This window comes from Poromitra crassiceps (assembly GCF_964638095.1).
Source record: "Poromitra crassiceps genome assembly, chromosome: 9".
NCBI classification, from domain to species: domain Eukaryota; kingdom Metazoa; phylum Chordata; class Actinopteri; order Beryciformes; family Melamphaidae; genus Poromitra; species Poromitra crassiceps.
In genome coordinates this window covers 27,616,422-27,644,253 of record NC_139630.1, presented here as the reverse complement: position 1 = coordinate 27,644,253, position 27,832 = coordinate 27,616,422, and the positions used below count along the sequence as shown (strand labels likewise).

Here is a 27,832-nt window from a genome sequence, read left to right as displayed (position 1 = left end):
CCCCACATGCCACCAGGGCTACTTACTATCTAAATTGATCTCAGAAGGGTGGGGGGTGACGCCCCTTGGCCTCGCCCACTTCCATTTAAGGTTATCATTGTAGTTCAGGACCTCCGGCTGAACACACGTGCAAAGAATTTAGTCATTCTCTCCATCCGCATCAATGTTATGGCAAATTAGCTGTTCCCCGGCCTTCTGAGCGACCCTGATTGGCTCTCATCTTGGCATGGCTTAACAGAATGAGGCGATATTCGCTACACTAGTTCAGGACCTCCGGCTGAACACACGTGCAAATTTTTTTGTCATTCTATCCATCCGCTGCAATGTTATGACAAATTAGCTGTACCCCGGCCTTCTGAGCGACCCTGATTGGCTCTCATTTTGGCATGGCTTAACGGAATGAGGCGATATTCGCTACACTAGTTCAGGACCTCCGGCTGAACACACGTGCAAAAACTTTAGTCATTCTATGCATCCACTGCAATGTTATGGCCTTAAAGCTGTGTCCGCTTCTGTCAAAGTCACCTTTGTGTCATTTACCACAATTCTGTAAAAATCAGTAATTGAAAATAGCACGAAAACAACTCTTTGACAATGTACTATGGGTTCTCTAGTTACACCTTGATTGTTCTGAGTAGCCTACACTGCCCCGCCCCCAAGTAGCGAGACGGAACCCCACGTGCAGCTTCAATTAAGTACTGCAGCTGAACTCATTTTGTGCATCTAGTCTATTGAGGGTAATCTTCAGCCACATCAATCACATGGTTTCCTTCCGGTGTGCAGGGACCATATTTTCCATTGGGTAATGTGGGACGTGTGTAACACAGGTGAATTGAACATTCTGCCATATACACACTCACCTATCCACAGTCCTGTATAATGATTGGACAAGCAAAACTGTCAACTCAAACACCTGAGCCAATCGGCTGCAGGCTCTTCAGTCCTGCACCCGCCCCCTTTTCTTGGTCTGGGAAGAGGAAATCACTGCCTCACTCTCTCACTCACACCTGCTGAGAGCAGACCCCACACCTTGATGCAAGCAGGCCACAAACCTTGACTCATGTTCACGTTGACTGACATTGGACATTTGGAACCTGAATATTGGAAACTGGATGCAACACTGCTTTTTACACCACATGGGTGAGTGCATCCTCATTACAGAAAGCATGGAAATCTTCTGCCATCATTGCTAAAACCAGCAATGATAAATGCTAAGCTACATGCCAAGATAAATGCTAAGCTACCATGCCAACTACAGCCTTCACTATATATGCAAATTGTAATCAAGCCATCACTCAACAGTGTCTGATCTGAGGAACTGCTGCTGTTGTGGAGGAAACCGTGCATGCGAATACTGGATGGGCTTCATAGCTGGAGCTAAATGGATGGCGAGCTAAACCAGAAGAACCTTGAACTCTGGGCAGGCCTCAAGCCTAACTCACTCCTACCATAGGCCCCATTCCCCTTGGGTGGTAGAACTTTACACACTAGTCTTTACTCATTTTTTCTCTCCCCTTCTCCCTCATTGCACACAGGTCATATGGGTTGTGCAATTATTGTCATAACAATTGTCAAACTTGAAGCACTTTAGTCACAATAGTCACTTTATAGTGTGAACTGAATTGAAGGCTTTATGGGATTGTGCAATTGCATAGTATTTATGACGGGGAAGAAGATGGGAATGAAATGAATAGAAATGTGATTATTTGACTCAATGAATTGATTTGAACATTAATGGACTGAACGGAAATCACCACTAGTAGTGCTACTTTACAGAAGGTGTAAACCCACTCTTTTTATCTAAAAGGCCTCTTTATATTTACTTTATTTGTTGTTTTTCTTGATTTATTTTCAAGTGTTTTTTGTTATGTGTAGCCAGGCTAACTTAGAGGGCTGGCCCATGTTGTAGTCAGGTTCCCTCCCTAGTGATTTACACCCATCCAGGCCCAGGTGCTGCTGCTTAGATAATTAGGTGCACCTCAATAAATACTGTGTCTTGTGGGGCTGAGCTGTCCTTATCCCACACTCTTTGGTTTTCCCTGGAAATGGTTGCTTGGAGCTTGGTTGCTGACACTATGTGAGTAAGGTTGTATGTTGGGTGACTTGTATGCAGGTACTTCCTGGTTATTTCCACTGTTACTGTCTAACCATGACTGTTTGTAGGCAGAAGTGAACATGCGGCCTAGAACATTCATCACAGCTTGAGAATCCCAAGAGCTTTATTCTCTGTGAAGGTAAAATGTTCATAGAGGTATTTGTCACAGAACATATAGATATATGTATTAATACTTGTGTTTCGCCTGTCTCTTTACAGTAGCGGCCAGCTGCTGTTTTGCCCTTTCTTTATTGTTTTATTTATTTTGTTGTACTATTTCACTTTCTGTTATACCACTGCCTGTTTTTAATTGTTACGTTCTGACTGCAGGTTGTCCCGGCCAGGAGTGGAGAAATTGTCCCATTGAGAGGGGCTGAGTGTGTGAATCCCCGTGTTCCTAGTTATCTGTGGGTTTGTGTTTTTGGTTTGCCGTGCTGTTTGTAGTGTATCCCCACCTAGTCTTAATTTGGGATCGCATTTTAGCTTTTAGCTCCCTCTCTGGGGACTCTTAACCCCTCCTCCTGGTCGTTGAGCAGCTCCCATTTAGAACTATCTAAATGTGTTTTTAATTTATAAACAACCAGCCTTTTAGCATGTTAACCTTTTAACTTGGACTTTGTGCATTAAATAAACATGTACCCTTGTTATACTTGGAACATCTTGCCTCTGCTTTTCATTTAAGGGTAAAACTGAACTTTGGTTTAACTCTTTGGGTGAAATTCCCAAGGTGGCGTTGTCAATTTATGTAACTGGCTTCTTTGCATGGTTACATATGCATTTTCATTTTGTTGATCTAATACAAACCGGTTCTTGCAGTTCTGTGTCGGTGTGTTCATTACTCTTCCACCAGCTCCATAGTCAAACCTGGAACTAGTCCATACTCTACTGTATACTTGATTATATATGTCTCCTATTTACACTTATTCCAGCATAAGTGCTACACGTGCACACGGTGTGCACGGACCATATTTTCCATTGGGTAATGTGGGACTGTGCCACACTGTGGAACATGCTTGAACTGCAAGAAAATGGCATGAAAATGACAAAAAATCATTGTGGGTTATCTGTAGGACTGATGGGCAAACAAGTGGTGTCCACTCGCAGAGGGGGGCCCAGAAGACATGTAAAGTCCACCCCCTGATTTTTCACGCCCCCACGTGCCGCACAGTAGGGCCCGGAAATTTGCGTGTTCACCGGACAAAGGCCTATGGGCTTCGTGACCCAAAAACCTATACAGGTAATAATAATAATAATAATAATAATAATAATAATAATAAAACACAGCAGAATCTACCCCATGGTAACCCATGAACTATATTACCATCTTCATCTCATCCCATCGGCACTCTTCACAAGAGGTTAGTGTAACCCCGGTATCCTGGCAAAATTCCCCAAACAGGCCTTCCTTCAATCATGGCCACCTAATCATCCCTCCTTACTTAACTGCCACATTCAGTCCTCAACTCTCCACCGTGATAGCTGATGTGTGGTGAGCGTTCTGGTGCAAACTGGCTGCCATGCATCACCCAAGTGGGTGCTATGCATCGGTGGTGGATGAGTTGAGTTCCCTTCCCTGATATGTGAAACGCTTTGAGTGTCTTGAAAGGTGCTATATAAATCCAATCTATTATTATTATTATTATTATTATTATTATTATTATTATTATTATTATTATTATTATTATTATTATTATAGCTTTATTCAGTTCTCCTCCATTTCTATCATTAGAATTAGTTAAAAAGAATAGTAAATGGCAAAAATAATTCCTTGGATAAATCTTTCTACTGTATGTTTTTATTATAATTTTCATGTCTGTTTTAATATGATGTCTCATATATGATGTATTGAATGCAAAGTATTTAGTGTTATAGGCTTTTTTCTCCTTTTGCTGATTGCTTTCTATACAATAAAATATTTTATAGACAAAATATTTATCTTCAAGTGGTTTTGATTTCTTACAGTCTTTGATTCAATCCATTTCTACAAAATCAGGTTCCACATAGTGTCCTCGTTAAACAAGACTGAGAACATCAACTCTGGCCTACAATCAGTTAAACATCAGAATCTATATGTGTTTCTCTTTGATAAAGCCATGAGAGGCTGAGGTGCAAAGGCTTGATAGTCAGGCACAAACAATCTTATATCGAGTTGACCATTTCATGTCTAACTAGAGAGACATTATACAGAATATGATTTTCTTTTCCTGTGATATGCAGTATGTTGGTAACACTATAATAAGTAACCTAAAAACCATTTAAAAGCAGTTAATAAATTATTAATTAAACAATTACTCATTATAATATATTACACTATATTATATTATAGATGTTCAAATCTGATTAAGCCATCATTAGTACTCATATTAGTCCTACATTTATATCTGAAGGAATACAAATGTCTGTAAGTCGTTTGTAAAACATTAGCTGATGCTGGTAAAATTCAGAGTTAAGGCTTTTGCACACTATTTTCCATCCGATTGCCGCATGCTTTAAAATAAATATGAGCTCATGTTGTGTCCCTCGCGTTTACACACTCTGAAACTTTCGTCCGTCATTAAAGTTTTCGGAACAGGTTACATTTTCTGCGTTTTTTGCATCAGTCAATTTTGCGAGCTGTTTGACCCGTCTGTGTTTTCAGATGATGGATTAAAAAAAGACATACAATCCTGCATACATGTACATTGTAATAGTGTTAACTGATTATTCACTCATGCTTTATAAATGATTTGTTACTATGTTGTAAATAAGAGATAAATATATTAATGAATACATAGCTACTATTTACTATACTATTTACTTACTATTTATTTACTTTACTATTTATAAACTTGTTGCAGCATGAAGTATACAACTTATTCCAGTCTATTAATGTCCTAGAAATGAGAGAAACAATCCAGTGACAGCAATGACACTTGTCAATTTTTTTATACCAAATTTCAGTATGACATGCATTCAACAATGACAGGTTTTAAAAAAGTTTTCTTCATTTTCTGCCCCCCCTACCCCCTTTTTTAAATGTTTGCATATACTATACATACATACGCTCACCCAGTACACATTTCTAGGCCATCTTGATAGTAACAGATGTCTTATTAATCCTTAACAGACTGGAATAAGTTGCTACTTTAGATAAGGTGCTGCAACAAGTTTATAAATGAGTAGCCAAGTATTTATTCATATATATATATATATATATATATATATATATATATATATACTGTATATATATATATATATATATATATATATATATATATATATATATATATATATATATATATATTTATATATATCTTATTACAACATAGTGGCAAATCATTTCTAAAATATGAGTAAATAATCAGTAATAATATAGCCAAATATAATAAGTAATAAGCAATCATACTAAGGAATAAGTAAATGTTATCTATCATTAAGCCAAACTGATTGTAAATGGCTTATAGGTTAATGTGATTAATATTACAATGTGTTAGTAGTTCTTGTGATTCTGTGTAAGTGTAGTCTCTCCACTTTAAATGCAGTTGAGGTAACCTCAGATCAGTTTGCAGTCTACCTCAGTGACCAGCAGATGTCACTCTTGTCTTGTCTCACTGACGGAGGTCTTCAGCCCTCAGGAAGATATCCAAAGAGACATGTTGACAGAGCTGGCTAATGTGGCCAGGGAGAGGAAAGTTTGGGCTTCCCTGCTGGAACTATACCTCCACGACCCGATCCCGGATAAGCTGTGGAATATAATGATGATGATCATTTGGTTTGCCAGTTATAATAATAATAATAATAATAATAATAATAATAATAATAATAATAATAATAAAGGTAATAATAATAATAATAATAATAATAATAAACAGCAGAATCTACCCCATGGTAACAAATGAACTATATTACCATCTTTATCTCATCCCATCGGCACTCTTCACAAGAGTATAGTGTAACCCCGGTGTCCTGGCAAAATTCCCCAAACAGGCCTTCCTTCAATCATGGACACCTAATCATCCCTCATTACTTAACTGCCACATTCAGTGCTCAACTCTCCATGTGATAGCTGATGTGTGGTGAGCGTTCTGGTGCAAACTGGCTGCCGTGCATCACCCAGGTGGGTGCTATGCATCGGTGGTGGATGAGTTGAGTTCCCTTCCCTGATATGTGAAGCGCTTTGAGTGTCTTGAAAGGCGCTATATAAATCCAATCAATTATTATTATTATTATTATTATTATTATTATTATTATTATTATTATTATTATTATTATTATTATTATTATTATTATTATCTTTATTATAGCTTTCTTCAGTTCTCCTCCATTTTCTATCATTAGAATGAGTTAAAAAGAGTAGTAAATAGCAAAAATAATTCCTTGGATAAATCTTTCTACTATATTATGTTTTTATTATAATTTTCATGTCTATTTTAATATGATGTCTCATATGATGTATTGAATGCAAAGTATTTAGTATTATAGGCTTTTTTTCTCCTTTTGCTGATCTTGCTTTCTATACAATAAAATATTTTATAGACAAAATATTTATCTTCAAGTGGTTTTGATTTCTTACAGTCTTTGATATAATCCATTTCTACAAAATCAGGTTCCACATAGTGTCCTCGTTAAACAAGACTGAGAACATCAACTCTGGCCTACAATCAGTTAAACATCAGAATCTATGTGTTTCTCTTTGATAAAGCCATGAGAGGCTGAGGTGTAAAGGCTTGATAGTCAGGCACAAACAATCTTATATCGAGTTGACCATTTCATGTCTAACTAGAGAGACATTATACAGAATATGATTTTCTTTTCCTGTGATATGCAGTATGTTGGTAACACTATAATAACTAACCTAAAAACCATTGAAAGGCAGTTAATAAATTATTAATTAAACAATTACTCATAATATATTACACTATATTATATTATAGATGTTCAAATCTGATTAAGCCATCATTAGTACTCATATTAGTCCTACATTTATATCTGAAGGAATACAAATGTCTAAGTCATTTGTAAAACATTAGCTGATGCTGGTAAAATTCACACTTAAGGCTTTTGCACACTAGAGAAGTCTGTATTTTCCATCCGATTGCCGCATGTTTTAAAATAAATATGACATGTTGTGTCACTCACGTTTACACATTTTGAAACTTTCGTCCGTCATTAAAGTTTTGGGAACAGGTTACATTTTCTGCGTTTTTTGCATCAGTCAATTTTGCGAGCTGTTTGACCCGTCTGTGTTTTCAGATGATGGATTAAAAAAAGACATACAATCCTGCATACATGTACATTGTAATAGTGTTAACTGATTATTCACTCGTGCTTTATAAATGATTTGTTACTATGTTGTAAATAAGAGATAAATATATTAATGAATACATAGCTACTCATTTATAAACTTGTTGCAGCACGAAATATATACAACTTATTCCAGTCTATTAATGTCCTAGAAATGAGAGAAACAATCCAGTGACAGCAATGACACTTGTCAATTTTTTTATACCAAATTTCAGTATGACATGCATTCAACAATGACAGGTTTTAAAAATGTTTTCTTCATTTTCTGCCCCCCCTACCCCCTTTTTTAAACTTTTGCATATACTATACATACATACGCTCACCCAGTACACATTTCTAGGCCATCTTGATAGTAACAGATGTCTTATTAATCCTTAACAGACTGGAATAAGTTGCTACTTTAGATAAGGTGCTGCAACAAGTTTATAAATGAGTAGCCAAGTATTTATTCATATATATATATATATATATACACACACACACACACACACACACACACACACACACACACACACACACACACACACACACACACACAACATAGTGGCAAATCATTTCTAAAACATGAGTAAATAATCAGTAATAATATAGCCAAATATAATAAGTAATAAGTAATCATACTAAGTAATAAGTAAATGTTATCTATCATTAAGCCAAACTGATTGTAAATGGCTTATAGGTTAATGTGATTAATATTACAACGTGTTAGTAGACTAGTTCTTGTGATTCTGTGTAAGTGTAGTCTCTCCACTTTAAATGCAGTTGAGATAACCTCAGATCAGTTTGCAGTCTACCTCAGTGACCAGCAGATGTCACTCTTGTCTTGTCTCACTGACGGAGGTCTTCAGCCCTCAGGAAGATATCCAAAGAGAGATGTTGACAGAGCTGGCTAATGTGGCCAGGGAGAGGAAAGTTTGGGCTTCCCTGCTGGAACTATACCTCCACGACCCGATCCCGGATAAGCTGTGGAATATAATGATGATGATAATTTGGTTTGCCAGTTATAATAATAATAATAATAATAATAATAATAATAATAATACATTAGATTTATATAGCGCTTTTCTAAATACTCAAAGTCGCTTTACACACAATAAAATAATTTAATAGATACAGAACATAAAAGAACATAACAATAGGAATAACAATAAAACAGGGTATGTGAAAAAAATTGATGAGTTGTGATGATGGAGGGGAGGATGATAAGCAGGTGAAAGCGAGTTTGAAGAGGTGGGTCTTGAGGGCCTGTTTGAAGGATGGTACGTGGTTGCCTGACGGATGTGGATGGGGAGGGCGTTCCAGAGGGAGGGTGCCACTGGCGCCGGAACAAGGGGGACATGGGGACATTTTGTCCCCCTTAAAATTTGGTCCCCCTAAATTTTTTTTTTTTTTTTTTTTTTTTAATCTGAGGGGGCAACTGCCCCTGACGCTTAGAGCCCACTTTACACTGTTTACACAGCCTGTGATGCTTGTTAAAGCCATGATCGTTGTGGGATTATTACACCTGAGACAGACAGACCCAGGGATCAAATTACAGAGAGCCCACTTTACACTGTTTACACAGCCTGTGACACTTGTTAAAGCCGTGATCATTGTGGGATTATTACACCTGAGAGACAGACAGACCTGGACTCTGTTTGCACTCACTGTCATTGGCTGCTGCTATAATCGTATACGGTTATTGTTATTTTATTTTTGTGTTGAGATGACAAGTTTTGCACTGTGTTTCGAAGTGATAATAATAATAATAAGTTCAGTGTTTCTGCCTGTGTTGCTGTCTGTTGTAGTGTAATTGTAAAATGACCTAAAGGGAGAGCAGGTCACCAAGTGAGTGAGAAAAGGAGAAAATACTGAATAATTACATCACTACAGTATAATCCTAATGTTAATTTAAAATGAGATATTCCTCTAAATATGGCTAAAAATCATCCAGACGTTCAAAAAAACATAATTTTTTCTTGCCGGCGCCCTGACGGGAGCCGGCAAAAAAACATTGAAAAAAAAAAAAAAAAAAAAAAAAAAAAATTGACAAAAAAAATAAAAATGTCCCCCTAATTGCAAACTCGTTCCGGCGCCACTGGAGGGTGCAGCAACTGAAAAGGCCCTGTCGCCCCAGGTCCAGCTTGGTCCTCGGGGTTATCAGTAGTGTCAGCGGACCTGACGCGACGGGTAGGGGTGTGGCAGAGGAGGAGGTCGGAGAGGTAGGGAGGGGCCAGGTTGTTGAGGGCTTTGTAGGTGGTGAGCAGTATTTTGAAGTCTATCCGGTGTTTGACTGGGAGCCAGTGGAGGTTGTGAAGGACACGGGTGATGTGATCTCGGCGACGAGTGGAGGTGAGCAGGCGAGCAGCGGAGTTCTGGACATATTGCAGTTTATTGAGAATTTTGTTTGGTGAGCCGTAGAGGATGCTGTTACAGTAGTCTAGTCTTGAAGTAATGAGGGCATGGATGAGGGTTTCGGCAGTTATTGAGAGTTATTGAGGGTTGACTTGAGTTAAGTTGTGGACCAGTGCTGTCATCACAAAACTGTACACAATGATTGAGTGCATTCTGATGACATCATTGCTAAACAACTTAACTCAAATCAACTCTCAATTACTGTCAGAACTCAATGAATGAGTTGGTTTGAGTAAAACTGTTTTCAGTTTTCGGATATGTGTGAGATCATGTGCAAAATAAATCAGTATTGTTTTTCGGTGAAGTGTCCCTTTAAGGCAGTGATTCTCAACTTGCGGCCCGCGGGCGCAAGTTGCTCCTGTGTGGCCCGCGATGGAATTGCAAAGATTTTTTTTTTACAGTGCACCTGAACGCAACATGCAAGATACCCGCTGAATAAGTGTCCAAATGTTCATGCCATTCTGGCCAATACTCCACTTCTGTTATAGCATTTCAGTCTGGAATATGGAATATATTTCAATAATCTATGATTTAGCTGCTAAATTGTCAAATACTGACGTCTGCTCGCTACCCAGGCACTTATGTATGTACTTAACCTAACTAACTTAACCTAACTAACTATCTGGTGTGCTGTTGTCAGACTAAACTCCGGCTGACACCCCAAAAACCTACAATCCGCTACAGAAAAATGTATATTGATTGTTTATTAACTGGCGCCTGACCTTCTATCATTTCACGAAAGTGGCCCCCGGGCAAAGCATGTTGAGTATCCCAGCTTTAAGATGAGGGAAGAGGCTTTTGGAAGATAAAAACAATACATATTACATGTTCCTATTTTACAGAACAAGAAGTGAATCTAGATGAATATGAATAAATCGATTTGAAAAGGAGAAACGGCACTTATGGGGTGTGGCAGTTGAAGATATTCTTTCACATGGGTGATGGGTGAGCCCTGCATTACCAACTGTAAATTAGTTTACAAACCGTAAACAGGCCAAGTGCTAAAGAATGGCACTGACATGTTTAGAGAAGAGACATGTCCACACACAGTGCATTGCTGTAACATATGCTTTCATTTGACCCTCACCAACTTGGTGTGGGTGAAATTAAAGCATGGGACAGCAATATACTGTGTGCTGTACAGTGCAGACATAACATGTTCTCTTTATTCAGAATTTCTCAGCACCAGTTCTACGTATATAAATCCAGTTCTACATGAATCTTCATAGGAATGTGCATACTGATTTTCTTTACTGGTATATACAGTCATCCATTTAAGTTCAACAGTCCAGGATTGGAGTTTGTGTTAACCGGCGTAAGACAAAATAGATATACGTATCTAAAATAGAAGTTTGTCCTCTGAGCATATCTCTCATAAGATGTGAAATCCACAACCCCCCCCCCCCCCCCCCCCCAACCCCCCCCCACACACACACACACACACACACACACACACACACACACACACACACACACACACACACACACGCACACACACACAATTGGCAGCTTAACAAAAGTCAGGGGAGATAAAGCCAGAATGACAGAAAGAGCGAGGCAGACAGAGAGAGACACTCAGAGACACACAGACAGACAGTTATGATGATGAAGATGATGATGAAGAAGCCAGTCCTTGTGGTGGTCTGCATTCTGCTTTTCTCAACGGTGGCATCTCAGCATCAGAGTAAGTTTACCACCTTGTGTCCCCGCTCATGTGCAGTAATAATGTGAAATGTCTAGAAATCCTGGCTGCTGTGTTTCACAACCAGGCCTGGTAAACATTACATTAAAAAACATGATGCTGTATAGAATACATGCACTGTATTGTGGGGACATTTTGCACAGCTTGCAATTGTAATTGTTAGCTGTGGTAAACTGATTTGTAAAAAAAAATAAAAGAAAGAAAAATAAATTAAAAAAGTAACACCAATGAAACGCTTTTGTTTAGCTGTTCTTACTGTTCTTACTTAATGCTGAAGAAACATGTTGATTCATCATGATCAAACCAAACCATAGCTAGCATCAGCATTTCATGCGATATGGTCCAAAGGTTTGCGATGGTGCTTTGTAAATGTTGTATAACAGTAATAGTCGTAAGGGCCTTTCTCTCTGTGTGGAGTTTGCATGTTCTCCCCGTGCTCCCGCAGGGGGTTCCTCCGTATATAACCCCCCCCCCCACACTAAAAACATGCAGAAGATCAGATCGTCATCGTCATCCGACCAGTGACGACAACATCCGAAGTTGGTCCCCGGGCGCTGTACGAGAAAGCGACCACTGCTCCTGGCCTGCCCCCCGGAGGAAAGGACATGCCTGGATGGGTTAAATGCAGAGGACACTTTTCACCGGCCACCGTCAGCATGAGTGTGTTGTGGCCGCATGCATGTATTGTGGTGTTCGTATGACAATAAAAGACGGGCTTGTCCGTTACGAGAGTTTTTTTTAGTATAAACTATATTTGATTGATTTATTAATGTATTAAAGTGTCATGCACTCATCGTGCCCAACCCAGATGGGTTTCCAAGACACACAATAAAATAGAACAAGACAGCATTGATACAGTGGTACATTTCAATAAAAACAGGTGTCAGGTCAGCGTACTGCTCAGACAGCAGTACAGAGCAATACATCATTTACTCAACAAAAAGTTGTGTCTTTGCTCCCATGCTTGACAAACTTTACTGTGAGGAAGGTTCCTTTTTTACAGCACAGCTCAAGTTTCTCATAATCGTCCAATTAATTCAAAGAAGTCAACATAAATGGAGGACATTTCACTATAGAGTACTTCCCTTGCTTCATCATAAGCAGTACAGTAGAACAATTTGGCGTAATTCACATAGTAAACAGTCTATCGCTTTAAACCCATTTAAACTATACAAGTATATGAGGAGAAGTATATAAAGTGTACAGACAGAAAGGAGGGAAGACAAAAATACTGTAATAGACTCTCTGTGTATTCACACTGTTTCTCTGTCCGTTTCACAGGTTTCAGTCCACAAGAATGCTGTTTCAGATTTGCCCCCAGACGCGTGCCAAAGGCCAACGTGCTGAGCTACTACCACACACAGAGCGCGCCTGCCAAGAGCGGTGTAGTGTGAGTGTTGCATCTCCTGTTACTGACCTTTAACCTTATGAGCTTTGTTTCATGCAGATTTCATATCCAGGCTCAGGGCACATTATAATGTATCTGTCATTATAGACATACTGTGGCTTGCTTCGGCCGGAACATGCAGCACAACTCCTACAGGTGCTGATATCACACCTTGACTGAATGCCCAAAAGAGCACATGTCACTCGACATGTTCATATCCCTCCACTGGCTCTGAATTATGTCTGGTTGGTTTGCTTACTGTAAATGCACTGCAACAATTAACAACAACAACCTCTCTCTTTCTCTTTTTGTTCTAGCTTTCAGATGCATACTGGTGTTGAGATCTGTGCTGATCCGACTGTGAAATGGGTGAAGGATGTCATCAAGGCTGTGGATTCCAAAATGGGTGGCATATGACAAAGATTTTTTGCCAGCACAGATGGATCAGAGGTTTCAACAATGGGTTCGGAAGGGCATCACATCATATTGTTTGATTTCAGATAACACAAATTTGGAGAGCTTCCAATACTTTATTGACACCCACAACTTTGAAAAAGAAGACTTCTATAGATATTTACAGCTTAGATATCATTTCAATAGAAATATAAAAATTAATGAGGAAGCTGAAGGGAATCTGGTTAATCTTTTTATAGATGCATATAAGGGCAAAGCTCACAAGAAACTAGTATCAAGAATGTACTCATATATACAGTTCTCCAGGAATCACTCTACTCTATACAGTATAAAGGCTAAGGGAAAAAGAAGCAGACATAACCATAACAGAGGACGAATGGTTAAACATATGCGATATGCAATCCTCCACCTCCAGCTCTGGCCAATGGAGGGAATTTTCATGGAAGAACCTTATCGGATTTTTTATTACTCCAAGAAGAAAATATTTACAGAACGATTGACCAGAATCCGGTAATTGCTGGAGAAAATGCAATAATTCAATGGCTGATCACTATCACATATTTTGGAAATGCCCAGCAATCCAAGATTACTGGTTAAAAATAATCTCAGAGATCAAATTAATATTGGGTTTTGAAATAGATGACAGTTTTGGCACCATATACCTGAATATACCAATCGAATTTAATCCCCAAGATAAATACCTCCTCAAAATACTTCTTGTAGCCAGCAAAAAAACAATAACAAGAAAATGGCTAAACCAGGACCCACCAACAAAAAAAGAGTGGATAGCAATTGTACAGGAAATATATGAGATGGAAAAGCTGACCTTCTATCTAAGATTGAGAAAGGATAAATTCGATGGGTTCTGGTCCAAATGGTTGGCGCATACGAGTATAGGAGGAGCCTCTATTCCCATTTAGCCTTGTCTATGCTCGTTTGGCCCATGTGTATTTTCTAGGGGTGTCACAATATATCGTCCCACGAAATTTCGCGATAGTAAAACGTCACGATATGTATCGTTGAGATGAAATCTCATATCGTGAATTTTTTTTTTTTTTTTTTTTTTTTTTTTTTTTTTTTTTCAAAAGTAGACAAAGAAACGTCTTTGTTTGTTGAAGTTCAATGTGTGGAAAGTAGTTCAGTTGAACAAGTCTCTGAAGAGACACATGAGAAGTTATACAGGAGAGAAACCATTCAATTGAGTTTCTGGCAAAGCTGTTTACTTGACAGGAAAAACTGAAGATGCATAAAAAATAGACTAAGAAAAGTCTTGTTGTTTGAGTTTGAAGAAAAACTGAAGATGCATAATGAGAATTTATACTGCTGAGAAACCTTTTAGTTCAAAGTAAATCTAAGTGACGGTGTAACTCATTCTATTTCAAGATAAGCCTTATCTCCAATCTCATGTTTTTTCTAGTTGTTATTGTAATAACAATTTCCCACAACAGCATGTTTTGTATTTGTGCATTTCAAATAAAATACTACTTTTCCAGTCATATATTGTCATTATTCAAGTTTTAAAAAATATTGTTAAAATCGTATCGTATCGTATCGTTATCGTGAACCCAGTATCGTGATACGTATCGTATCGTGAACTGAGTGTATCGTGACACCCCTAGTATTTTCACATCGAATGTATTATATATTATACATGTATATGTCTCATTCCCTTTTTTTTTCTTTTTTTTTCTCTATTTTTCGCTCTATACTTCTCTCTCTCTCTGAAGCTGATTGGAACAAGTAACCAAACAACATAACTTAACACAAAGCTAACTATTAAAAAACTAAGAATTGATCTGTAACACCCATCATGATGACCTGAATGTTTGTTGTTTATTGTTTTTTATTTTAATTTTAATTTTGTGAGTTTGCATTTGTAAAACTGTCACTCATGTGGAGAAATGTTGGAATGTGATGCAAACACTCTGTTCAAAAACAAAAACCTTAAAAATAAAGTTACAAAAAAAAGAAAGGCTGTGGATTCCAGAACAAGAAATTAAGGCTTAAACTGCTAACGTTGGGGGATTCTGGGACTGGGTCTGTACCCTCAGCAAGCAATCTGATTGGTCTAATAGGTGTTTTAACCACACTATATGTAAAAACAATAATAATAATAATAATAATAATAATAATAATAATAATAATAATAATAATAATAATAATAATAATAATAAAGCAGAATCTACCCCATGGTAACCCATGAACTATATTACCATCTTCATCTCATCCCATCGGCACTCTTCACAAGAGTCGGGGTGTAACGGTGTCCTGGCAAAATTCCCCAAACAGGCCTTCCTTCAATCATGGACACCTAATCATCCCTCATTACTTAACTGCCACATTCAGTCCTCAACTCTCCACCGTGATAGCTGATGTGTGGTGAGCGTTCCCCCAGGTGGGTGCTATGCATCGGTGGTGGATGAGTTGAGTTCCCTTCCCTGATATGTGAAGCGCTTTGAGTGTCTTGAAAGGCGCTATATGAATCCAATCAATTATTATTATTATTATTATTATTATTATTATTATTATTATTATTATTAGTATTATTATTATTATTATTATTATTTTAATTTTAATTTATTTCTGTATAGTTGTTTGTCTTGGCTGTTTTTTTCCTTGGTGTATGTTTTTTATTATTATTGTGTATTATTTTATTCATACATTTTGTTATTGAATGTATATAGCATTATGTCTTTGTTAGGCATCACTGCTTATTGTTTCATGGTGCTATACCTTCAATAAAAAAAAAGATCATAAAAAAAGCATTAAGTAAGAACAGTAAGAACAGCTAAACAAAAGTGTTTCATTGGTGTTACTTTTTTTTTAACAAATCATTTTACCACAGCTAACAATTACAATTGAAAGCTGTGCAAAATGTCCCCACAATACAGTGCATGTATTCTATACTGTACAGCATCATGTTTTTTTATGTAATGTTTACCAGGCCTGGTTGTGAAACACAGCAGCCAGGATTTCTAGACATTTCACATTATTACTGCACATGAGCGGGACACAAGGCGGTAAACTTACTCTGATGCTGAGATGCCATCGTTGAGAAAAGCAGAATGCAGACCACCACAAGGACTGGCTTCTTCATCATCATCTTCATCATCATAACTGTCTGTCTGTGTGTCTCTGAGTGTCTCTCTCTGTCTCTGTCTCGCTCTTTCTGTCATTCTGGCTTTGTCTCCCCTGATTTTTGTTATGTCAGGTGTGCAACGCGTGTGTGTGATTGTTTCCATGACGAAATAAAAACCATAAGATGCAGCTCGCATGCAAACACTGTGGTCAACACTTATAGCTGTGTGTGTGTGGGGGGGGGGGGTGGAGAGGAAGGGGCGGAGGTGTGTTGTTGTTGTATTGTGTGTGTGTGTGTGTGTGTGTGGGGGGGGGTGTTGTGGATTTCACATTTTATGAGAGATATGCTCAGAGGAAAAACGTTTATTTTAGATATATTCTATTTTGTCACATGCCGGTTAACACGAACTCCAATCAAGGACCGTTGAACTTAAATGGATGACTGTATATCCCAGTAAAGAACATCAGTATGCACATTCCCATGAAGATTAATGTAGAACTGGATTTATATACAGTATGTAGAACTGGTGCTGAGAAATTCTGAATAAAGAGAAAATGAAATGTCTGCACTGTACCGCACACAGTATATTGCTGTTCCATGCTTTAATCCAAGTTCTATTTGGTGAGGGTCAAATGAAAGCATATGTTACAGCAATGCACTGTGTGTGGACATGTCTCTTCTCTAAACATGGCAGTGCAAGGTTAAAGCAGTCTGATCAACAAAATAAAACAGATATGGCATGTAACTTAAAGGGACACTTCACCGAAAAACAATGCTGGTTTATTTGGCACATGATCTCACACTAATCCAAAAACTGTTAACCGTTTTGCAGACATTCATTTGGTTTGTACTGTTGTGAGGAAAAGAGAGTTGAGCCAGAGGGCAAACGCCTCGGGATCCCCCAGTCAGAGCTGGCTAATGTGGCCAGGAAGAGGAAAGTTTGGGCTTCCCTGCTGGAACTATACCTCCGCGACCCTGATAAGATGTGGAAGATAATAATTTGGTTTGCCAGTTATTGAGAATTAGTCTCGCTGGCCAGCCTCCTCTCCCTTCCGTCCGAGGAGTCTGGCGCCTAGGTCTCCATAACAGGGATAAACCCTCCCCTGCTCTGACCCAGCTCTCCCATTGGAGCGATTGTTTCGGTGGCAGCCGGATGTCCGCTCCCGGCTTATTACAACAAGCTCTGTCATTGGCTCCGATCATGTCAATCAGAGCGGCTTCCGCTCCCTCCTCCCTGTGTGTCGCTGTAAATAGTGCCCTGCCGCCGCAGTGACAACAACGCTAACTAGCTAACAAGCTAACGGCAGAAACCTACAAGCTATTGCTACATGCTGAAAACAGCAAGGTGGATTGTTTGAAACTATTTTCCAAGGGCACTGCCGCTAAGCGGCGCCCATCGCAATCCCACTATAGAGACCTGCGGCGTCAGACCTCGGACGGAAGGGAGAGGAGTCTGGCCAGCGAGACTAATTGACAGTTGACTTGAGTTAAGTTGTGGACCAGTGCTGTCATCAAAAAACTGTACACAATGATTCAGGGCATTCTGATGACATCATTGCTCCACAACTTAACTCAAATCAACTCTCAATTACTGTCAAACTAAATGAATGAGTTGCTTTGAGGAAAACGGTTTTCAGTTTTCGGATATGTGTGAGATCATGTGCAAAATAAATCAGTATTGTTTTTCGGTGAAGTGTCCCTTTAAGGTGAGGGAAGATGGCTTTTGCAAGAGAACATCATAAAATGGTGTTGATAAAAAAAAATGCATATTAGGCTACATGTTGTATAATCTAACTTCTAGTGGCCTTCCAATTTTACAGAACAAGAAGTGAATCTAGATGAGTATGAATAAATTGATTTGAAAAGGAGAAACGGCACTTATGGGGTGTGGCAGTTGAAGATGTTCTCTCACATGGGTGATGGGTGAGCCCTGCATTACCAACTGTAAATTAGTTTACAAACCGCGTAAACAGGCCAAGTGCTAAAGAATGGCACTGACATGTTTAGAGAAGAGACATGTCCACACACAGTGCATTGCTGTAACATATGCTTTCATTTGACCCTCACCAACTTGGTGTGGGTGAAATTAAAGCATGGAACAGCAATATACTGTGTGCTGTACAGTGCAGACATTTCATGTTCTCTTTATTCAGAATTTCTCAGCACCAGTTCTACGTATATAAATCCAGTTCTACATGAACATCTCTCTGGACTCATTTAGAGTACTCCTCGAGAGCACACTGCACGAGGAATGCACATGTTTTAGTTGATTATCATTTGTTCTTATTGCTCTTATCTTGTCTGTCTGTAACCCCTTGTATATGTTCATTGTAACAGGGCGCTCTTGAAAATGAGAGCTTGCTCTCAATAGCCTTCCCTGTATAAATAAAGGCAAAAAAATAAATAAAAAAAAAATGAATCTTCATGGGAATGTGCATGCTGATTTTCTTTACTGCTATATACAGTCATCCATTTAAGTTCAACAGTCCTGGATTGGAGTTTGTGTTAACCGGCGTAAGACAAAATAGATATATCTAAAATAGAAGTTTGTCCCCCCCCAAAAAAACCTCACCTCTGCCCCTTCCTCTCCCTCTCATCTGCCCCCCCCCCCCCCCCCCCCCCCCCCACACACACACACACACACACACACACACACACACACACACACACACACACACACACACGCACACACATAACTGGCAGCATAATAAAAGTCAGGGAAGACAAAGCCAAAAGAGCGAGACAGAGACACAGAGAGACACTCAGAGACACACAGACAGACAGTTATGATGATGAAGATGATGATGAAGAAGCCAGTCCTTGTGGTGGTCTGCATTCTGCTTTTCTCAACGGTGGCATCTCAGCATCAGAGTAAGTTTACCGCCTCTTCTTACCACACTTCTTCAGAGAAACCACAGAAGAAGATGAACACTGTAACCCCATCCGGGGCAGATCTACGTTGACTGTTGTGTTGGTGTTAGCTTAGCTTCTAGCTATTAGCTAAATAATTATATTTACAACCATAATGAACCGTGATGTGACCGAAAAAGTGTCATTTACAGAGTGTGTGCAGCATGCCCCGCACTCGCCGCAGGCTCTCGTTATAGCCTGTTTGAGGAGACTACTCGGAGCTCAAAATCTTCCGTGGGCCTCCAAATGAAGCGAAACTATTTCGGTGAGTAAAACATCATATTCTAAACTGGAAATGAGGACCGTGGTGTAAAAAACCGAAATTCTCCTTTAAGGTGAGGGAAGATGGCTTTTTGAAGAGAAAATCATAAAATGGTGTTGATAAAAAAAATGCATATTACATGTTGTAGGCTATAATCTAACTTATAGTGCCCTTCCTATTTTACAGAACAAGAAGTGAATCTAGATGAGTATGAATAAATTGATTTGAAAAGGAGAAATGCCACTTATGGGGTGTGGCAGTTGAAGATATTCTCTCACATGGGTGATGGGTGAGCGCTGCATGCATTACCAACCGTAAATTAGTTTACAAACCGTAAACAGGCAAAGTGCTAAAGAATGGCACTGACATGTTTAGAGAAGAGACATGTCCACACACAGTGCATTGCTGTAACATATGCTTTCATTTAACCCTCACCAACTTGGTGTGGGTGAAATTAAAGCATGGGACAGCAATATACTGTGTGCTGTACAGTGCAGACATTTCATTTTCTCTTTATTCAGAATTTCTCAGCACCAGTTATACGTATATAAATCCAGTTCTACATTAATCTTCATGGGAATGTACATACTGATTTTCTTACAGTCATCCATTTAAGTTCAACAGTCCTTGATTGGAGTTTGTGTGACAAAATAGAATATATCTGAAATAAAAGCTTTTCCTCTGAGCATATCTCTCATAAAATGTGAAAATGACTAGGTGCCTTAATACCAGAATGACCAAAGCCAGCTAGCACAGTATAACTCTAGCCCTGCTCTGTGACTGTTTGGTTGCATCAGAGTATTGGGCAGAAGTAGAAATTCACGTCAGCCAGTTTCACATCTGTTTGCTTTATTAAAGCAGATATTTCACAACAATCTGGTTAATACAGGTTCGCTGCACACTTCCTGTTGCTGCCTGCAAACAGTACGCTATGCTAAAGTCGAGCAGTACGCTATGCTAAAGTCAAGCAGTGCTCTACTGCAGCGGTTCTTAAAGTGCGGCCCAGGGACCCCCAGGGGTCCTTGAGGGTGTTCCAGGGGGTCCCCAGCAAAAAGGTGAATAATTTATTTTCACTGTAATTCCATCCATAAGGAACACACTGACAGAATGTATGATTATTTTGGTTATGGGTTTCAACAGGTCCTTCTGTAATAAAACATCTACTGTAACAGCAAAAATCTCATCAGATGGGGGACCCTGGAACATAATCTTTTTTTAAGGTAAATAGATAGCCAGAATTAAACATGGCCACCAGGCATGGGCGGCATACAGCGCATGCGCTGTGTACATTGGAAGCGCTCTTTACAGGCAAACAAGGAAGTATCTCAGTGTGGGGATTTACTCCAAAAATTACATTTCACGTAACTATGGATTAATATTTCATCGCATGGTGAGTACCCGAAGCACAAAGTGCTTTTTGGCACTGTTGTGTGTTTTTGGTGATTTTGAATGACTGTACCATTTGCCTCCATTCTATAGCGATACTATCTAACTTGACGACTGTAGCTCACTGTATACTGTGCGGAGAGTGACGGTGAAGACACTGTGTATCTTGGTTATGTATGGAGGATATGGCAAATGAGCGAAACTCCCGAAAAGTTGGCATATCCATTTAAGTCACTAGCCTTTAAGTCACTAGCCTTTAAGTCACTAGCCTTTAAGTCACTAGCCAGACTCTACTCTTCTGTGGTTCCTTGTTGGTGGAACGAGTCACCTAACTGCTTTTGACCTGCAGAGTCCCTAGCCTGGTATCCAGCCTCATATGAATCGCAGTTGTCATCACTCTTCATATGGGTCTGGACATTCGGCCATCCACTGCGTTTATTCAGGCAATATACTGTCCTGACCCTGATTGGCTGGTCGATGTATGCGGCAGGACCGTATAAAATATTTTTTTAATATCAATTTGGCACAGATTGTAAAATACCGTTAAGTGTGTACATAATTATTGGAACAAATACACTACTTTTGATTTGATATATTTTAGTTACATTTTATTTAAAACTTTGCTTGAGGTTTAACAGGGTGGAAAATACTTTGTCTTTGGTCATTTGTTTTTCTTTTTTTCTACCCCCCTTTCCCCCTATGACCACACACACTGTAAAGGGCATTTTAGGACTGCTTCACTCATGTGCACAAATGCACCAATTACAGCCTTCTTCTTTCACCTTACGCAAAACATTGTCACGCCAAGCCAATCACAGACACACTACCTTTCATGTTTTGTCCCAACTGCTACACAAACTTTACTTATCCACAAAATGGTACCTGGTACAACATAATGCGTGGCGTGCGCTTCACCACGCAGTATAGTATGCCTGCCTCAACGTTTTTCAGGCTCTGGTCATATACTAGGTTTCAACCGAGTCTTGTTTTATATTATTATCCCTATAGTGTCAAAATGGAAATGAGCATAGGTCCAATCCAGTGTCCAAGCTCAAATAGATGTATTAGCAACATTGATGTAATTTGACCTTGATCTAACTGCATGTCCTTGGGTTCTGGCGATCTCAAAAGTATCACCAAATCAGTGGGCACCCCCAACTTAGTTGGGAATTACACCTTAAATTATTTTTCTACAGTGTAATTAATTAATTAATTGTGGAAAATAAATTTTTGAAAATAACAAACTCCTCTTTCTAAACAACAGTTTTAATCAACTCAAAGCGTGAGTGCGTCATGATGTGATTTTTAGATGTCTGCAAAGGGGTGGGGGGGTGGGGGGGAAGTCTCTGATGATGAAGTTGAAAGAACAGCCCCCAACCTACTTGGCTCACAAATAAAAGGAGGTCCAACATCCTGAATTTGGACATTCCAGATCATTCACATTAAACTGATACAACCAAGCCACAAGGTAAGATTTGTCTCTACCTCTAGGAATTAAATTCCACTATTCATTGGATTTATAGTGTGATATATATATATATATATATATATATATATATATATATTGCAACACTATAGTTACTTGGCACCTCAGTATTGCCAAAGACTGATCAATTCAAATTTTATTATGCAGCCAATGTGATAAAAATGTCATGACCATAATGCTAGAATGAGTTCACACTAGTCTTGTTACGACTCTTGTAAAACAATATCTGCAGTGCAATTCTGACTTTTTAAATCTCAGATGGAGAAGCTCTTACTTCTTCTGACGGTGATGTTTGCAGCATGTTATGCAGCACCTCAAGGTTAGTCAACCATTGTTACTCAATTCTGTTTACCCAATATATTGACACTATTGTGAGTGATTTGGTGCATTTTTTGTGTGTGTGCAAACAAATAACAGTATAAATAAGTCAAAGACAAAACAGACTTGTACAAAACACAACAAACACAAGACATACAATAGCAGTGACAGGGTCTTGTGGTTGGGCAGACATGCAGACATTTGGGGGGAGATTCTTGTTACAAAGGTGTGAGAGGTAAGCGGATATGTTGTGTTTCTTTTATGTATGTTCACCTTTCTGAATATGCGAATAGACGTGGTAGTGTGTCTGGATATGTATGTGGGGGGGGGGGGAGCAGGGGGGGGGGTGCTTAGTTGGGAGGGAGGGGGGAGGCGGGGCCAGATACAGTGAGCGCCAGCCTCTCCAGAGGAGGAGAGATTGTGAAGCACAGTTTACCCACCCTTTTTAAATCAGGCAGAGAGTTTACTCACCTACTTTCAGATCAACTATCAATCAATGAGGGGAAACAAGGTAAACTACTCACCTTGGATAGTTTACCCAACTCTCTATTTACCCCTTCCAGTATTCATGTGTACAGCCATCCAAGGCAACCCCTAGACCCTTGGGAGCTGAGTCTGCACTTTTTTCTCTTTCATTCAAACACAATGAAAGAGACGGTGTGTGTGTAGTTGTAAACCTTTTTTTTCTCTCTCTCCTGTCACTTGAACTCTGACTGGCCTGCATTTCTTGCTTTGGTTTTCTCCCCTGTGCAGATCTCTCAGGTAAAGTGTTTGTCTTTCCTAGACAGACCAACACAAATTATGTCAAACTACTGACATCCTCAACTTCATTCATCTATGTGACAGTCTGCCTCAGGTAAATGTGATATTATCAGTGAAGAATTGCAGAGAGTTCGTATTATTCTTATGTTTTTCATTATACATCTCTAACCGTTGGCTGATGTGTTTAGATTCGTCACAGATCTCAGCAAAGAGTATACACTCTTCTCTTTGACTGCTCCATCCCAAGACCGTGCCTTTTACATTCGTATTTTCAACGAAAAGTCTGTGTTGATATATGCTCGGGGCATATACACAGTCTTCTTGGCAGTGCCCATGGAACAAAACGCCTGGCACTCCCTGTGCGTCACTTGGGGCTCTGACACCGGGGTGGCTCAGGTGTGGGTGGACGGCAAACCGACCATCAAAAGATATATCAACTCTGGACAGCACATCACCGGGGCTCCCATCACTGTCCTCGGACAATGGCAGAGCACTCATGGTGGGTCGTTATATGCCCCTTATGCGTTCATTGGCATGATGTCTGATGTCCACATGTGGGACCGTGTGCTCTCGCCCAAGCAGATCCATTCATACATGAATAATGTGAGCTTCACTCCAGGCAATATCTTCAACTGGAGAGCGCTGGAGTTTCAGATCACAGGGCAAATCCTGGTGGAAGAGAAGCAGGAAATAGCCTATTAGTCACTGGTGGTTACAGCATACATGTTAGTAGCCTATATGTTGTGCAGTCAGTCATATGTTATGCAATAACTAAAATAAATACATTGTCAAAACTCCATGTTGTGTTTTATATCACATTATGTTTTATACCACATCAAACTCCAGTCCGTCTGCCCCTGCATACTATAATATGGTTTATCATCTTTCAGTGGAATCGTGATGATATGATGGAGGAAGTAAATTGTATTCTATTTAGAAACTCTGGGAAAGAAATGGGGTAATAAACACTCTAAGGGGATATTCAATTAATTTGATTAAGGTGATTTTATGTGATTGTATGTCTAATGTTTAATTGTATGTTTGATTTGATATTTGATTTGATATTTGATATTTGTACTATGTTGTAAACGGAGTCCACAGCACAAGAATTTCACACGTGATACTTGTACCATGGAGTGACAATAAAAATCTTGAATCTTGAATCTTGAATCTTGAATTTTGAAAACATACCGTATATACTGTATTGATTTCAACAATATCACCCAGCCAGAGGCTGAACTGAGGGGCTGCATAAAGGGACAGTACAAGATACATTTTGAACTGTGAATCATGCAAAGCTACTCTATAGTCCCAGAATAAACTAATAATAAAATATAGAGCTGGGAATTAGCATAATAGGTCACCTTTAAGGGCCCCGATGTGCTCATAGAGAACCGCAGGAATGAGGCCGCAAGTATACTTCCGGGTTCGTAAGAGGAAAAGTGAATGGGCTTTTAGAATGGGGATTTCACTTAAATTCATACAATAAGGTCTGTGGTTAACAAATGTTTATGGGGAACGCAAATTTGGGTTGAGCAGGATAATCCTCACAAACATGAATAACTTTTATGACTTTTGGAACGTGGGTTGTTGTGTACATGCTATTGAAGGAATTTGAAGCACGTGAGTGGAAGGAGGGGCACATTATGTCAGGGGTGGGGTGGGACTGGGAGAGGTCCACATTGAACATGATGGCCTTATGATCAGACACAGAGGCACATAACACAAGGCAGCAAAGGGATTTCACTAGAAATGAGAAAACGCAGAACCTTAAAGAGTTTAAAGATTAAATGAACCCCACGGAACACAAGTAGCGTGAGGGTCGGAGACGTTTCAGAGTCTGAAAACAAATCTTGTCTGAGATGACAGGGTTGAGAGGCGGACCATAATAATGTGTCGATGATTTGATTTGACAATTCTGGCGACTGGCTTTGGCATTGGCCAATCCTGGCGTGTTCCACCCCCAAATCGAGTGGGATTCAACGTGTTGTGGTGCGGCGCAGACAGTCCGATGCATGAGTGCTGCCCGCCCACCTGGAATCTCCGAGGGGCGACCCCTTAGTTAACGTTATGCTGGAATGCGAGTTTAACGAGCCAGTTACATTTCTTTGCATTCTTAGACATTACCGTTTGCTTTATTTTGGATTACATACAATTGGCCATGTTAGTAGTTAGTTTATGGACTAGAAATTCTGCCAGATTACAGACACGAGGCACCATTTTCTCCTTCATTTGGAGGAGAAAATTCTCCTGAAATGAAGATTGATTGACAGCTGCCATGTTGTGATATGATTGGTTGAAATGGGGTAGAAATTATGTAAGTAGAAAGTAGAAAGTATGTGACGTCAGCAAACTGTTATGAATGAAATCTTGAAAAATGAACTTTTGATGTGAAAGTGTGAAAAACGAAAGACGTGATTTTTGTGATTTTCTTTGTATACATTATTAAATAGGTGCACTGAATACCCAGATATTTGAACTAAAAGAAAAGAAAAGTCATTTTTGGGTTCAGCTCGACTTTAAAGATGCTACCAACTGATAGGCTACAAGTAAAAATTTCAAATATGCCTGTCACTGCATAGTTCATTGTTTTATTCTATAGACATTTTAGGGAGGCCGGTAAGTAAAACAGCTGTTGCAGTAGTCTATTCATTGTAACAAACCTGTGTGTGAGTGAGTTAGCTTGTCATCTAAGCCCGAATCTGCCCAATGTCATGTGTGACCTTAAAAAATTAAAAATAAGTAGTAGCCTATCACTTTCTTTTGTATTGTCCTTTGAATTGGAAGATCCATGAAGAGTTGTTTAATAACATATAGTCTGAAGTTGATTTGCTAAATATTGATAACTCACAACGAGTTGAAAAAGAGTCATTTAAACTGGCAAATTATTTAGGCTAGAGAAAGCATGGGACATGAGGAAGGGAGCATTATCAGAAGGTGATGTGTGTATAACTGTATATAAGTTTGTATCTTAATCTCTTCCTTTTTTCTTTTTCTTTGTCTACTTATTCTCATGCAATAAAATATGTACTGTACTGTGGATTATTGTTGCATTTGCTGCAAAGGTGTCATAAGCCCATGAGGGAGAGGCCACTAGGTGGCATGACACTAAAATAAAAGCATTCATTCATTCATTGAAAGAAGGGCCGCAACTTGCAGGGCCGATGTTATGCCGAGTTCTGCATTCCCGCCGAGGTTTGCATCCCCCTCCATAAGCCAAGCAGTAGAGACCCCGACGAGGCCTCCAGCTCCAGGTCACCTGTACACGGATTTTAACTAGCACCAAAGTTGGCCTCCAGGACCACGAGCCAGGAGAGAGCCCCAGCATGGAGGTCACTTCGACATGGATGTTATGCATCAAAGTCGTTCTCCATGAGCCAGGACATATCCCCTCGCCTGGAGGTCACATCTACGAGAAGATTATATCATCAACAGTTATGTTGCCGTATGTACGGCATATTACAATGTGCTCCCGTGAGGTTCTGATGCATTTGGCGGTGGAGGTGCAAAACTCAGCATAACACTGGTCCTATAACTGGATATACTGTAGTTAGGACACTGCAGTTGCCGAGGGGCCCCCACGGAATGGCTGCTTGTTTCATTTTGTTGACATATTAATTAGAGCCAAAGCTTTTTTTACACAGGGAATTGTAGATATCTCTTTTTGTCACTTCATGAATACTGTAAAAGAAATCCATTTTCATTATGTTTTTTATTTATTTATTTACAATATAAATCAGGCTAATGATATATGAACAAACCCCCTTGTTGCAACCTTTGGATCTATCCACCTTTTTTCTAGCTGCTATGATGCCTTATGTGAAATATGGGTGCTTCTTCCGATGTAATCCTCCCAGCCCCTCCCGGACGCGTCTGTAAACGATGTTTCAAAGCTGCAGGCGAAGGGAGCAAATCACGTAGCTTGGCCGATAAATATCCCGAGTTGTTCAAAGAGCAGAGAAGTTAGCAGATGTGATAGATAACATACATTCCCTCAAATAAGTCCTCAAACGAATGTTATTTCTTTGTGACAAGCAACTTTTTTCAGCGTTGGAGTTTGATGAGGAAATGCGCCAGCTGCAACAATCAGTGACCGGACCTTGCACCCATAATCATTTTATACAGCCGGGCATTCAAAAATAAGGTGGATATGAATTTTGAACCTTGCTTTATCCAATGTTCAGATTTATGCTCTGAAAGTGTATGCAAACTAGGCATCGCGCGCGTGCTACACGCGCTCGATTCCTAGGCCGCCCTGCAGCTCACCGAGCTGGCCCTCGGATATGCAGGCCCGCAGCTCAGCTACTGCGTGGCTTCGCCTGCCCTATTGGCGCGTGCGCAATGTCTCCCTCAG

At 39.5% G+C, this 27,832-nt stretch overlaps 2 protein-coding genes across 2 annotated transcripts; both read left to right on the top strand.

The window, feature by feature from the left end:
- The first annotated feature begins 11,309 nt into the window (after positions 1-11,309).
- Positions 11,310-14,248, top strand: LOC310782530 (C-C motif chemokine 14-like). Its single transcript, XM_083643204.1, has 3 exons — positions 11,310-11,456; positions 12,756-12,864; positions 13,179-14,248. The coding sequence occupies exons 1-3, from the start codon at positions 11,372-11,374 to the stop codon at positions 13,276-13,278; spliced, it is 294 nt and encodes a 97-aa protein (XP_083499330.1). The 5' UTR covers positions 11,310-11,371; the 3' UTR covers positions 13,279-14,248.
- Positions 14,249-22,315: 8,067 nt separating this feature from the next.
- LOC310782488 (C-reactive protein-like) lies at positions 22,316-24,641 on the top strand. Its single transcript, XM_083643158.1, has 4 exons — positions 22,316-22,380; positions 22,657-22,717; positions 23,470-23,572; positions 23,667-24,641. The coding sequence occupies exons 2-4, from the start codon at positions 22,657-22,659 to the stop codon at positions 24,178-24,180; spliced, it is 678 nt and encodes a 225-aa protein (XP_083499284.1). The 5' UTR covers positions 22,316-22,380; the 3' UTR covers positions 24,181-24,641.
- The last annotated feature ends 3,191 nt before the right edge of the window (positions 24,642-27,832 follow it).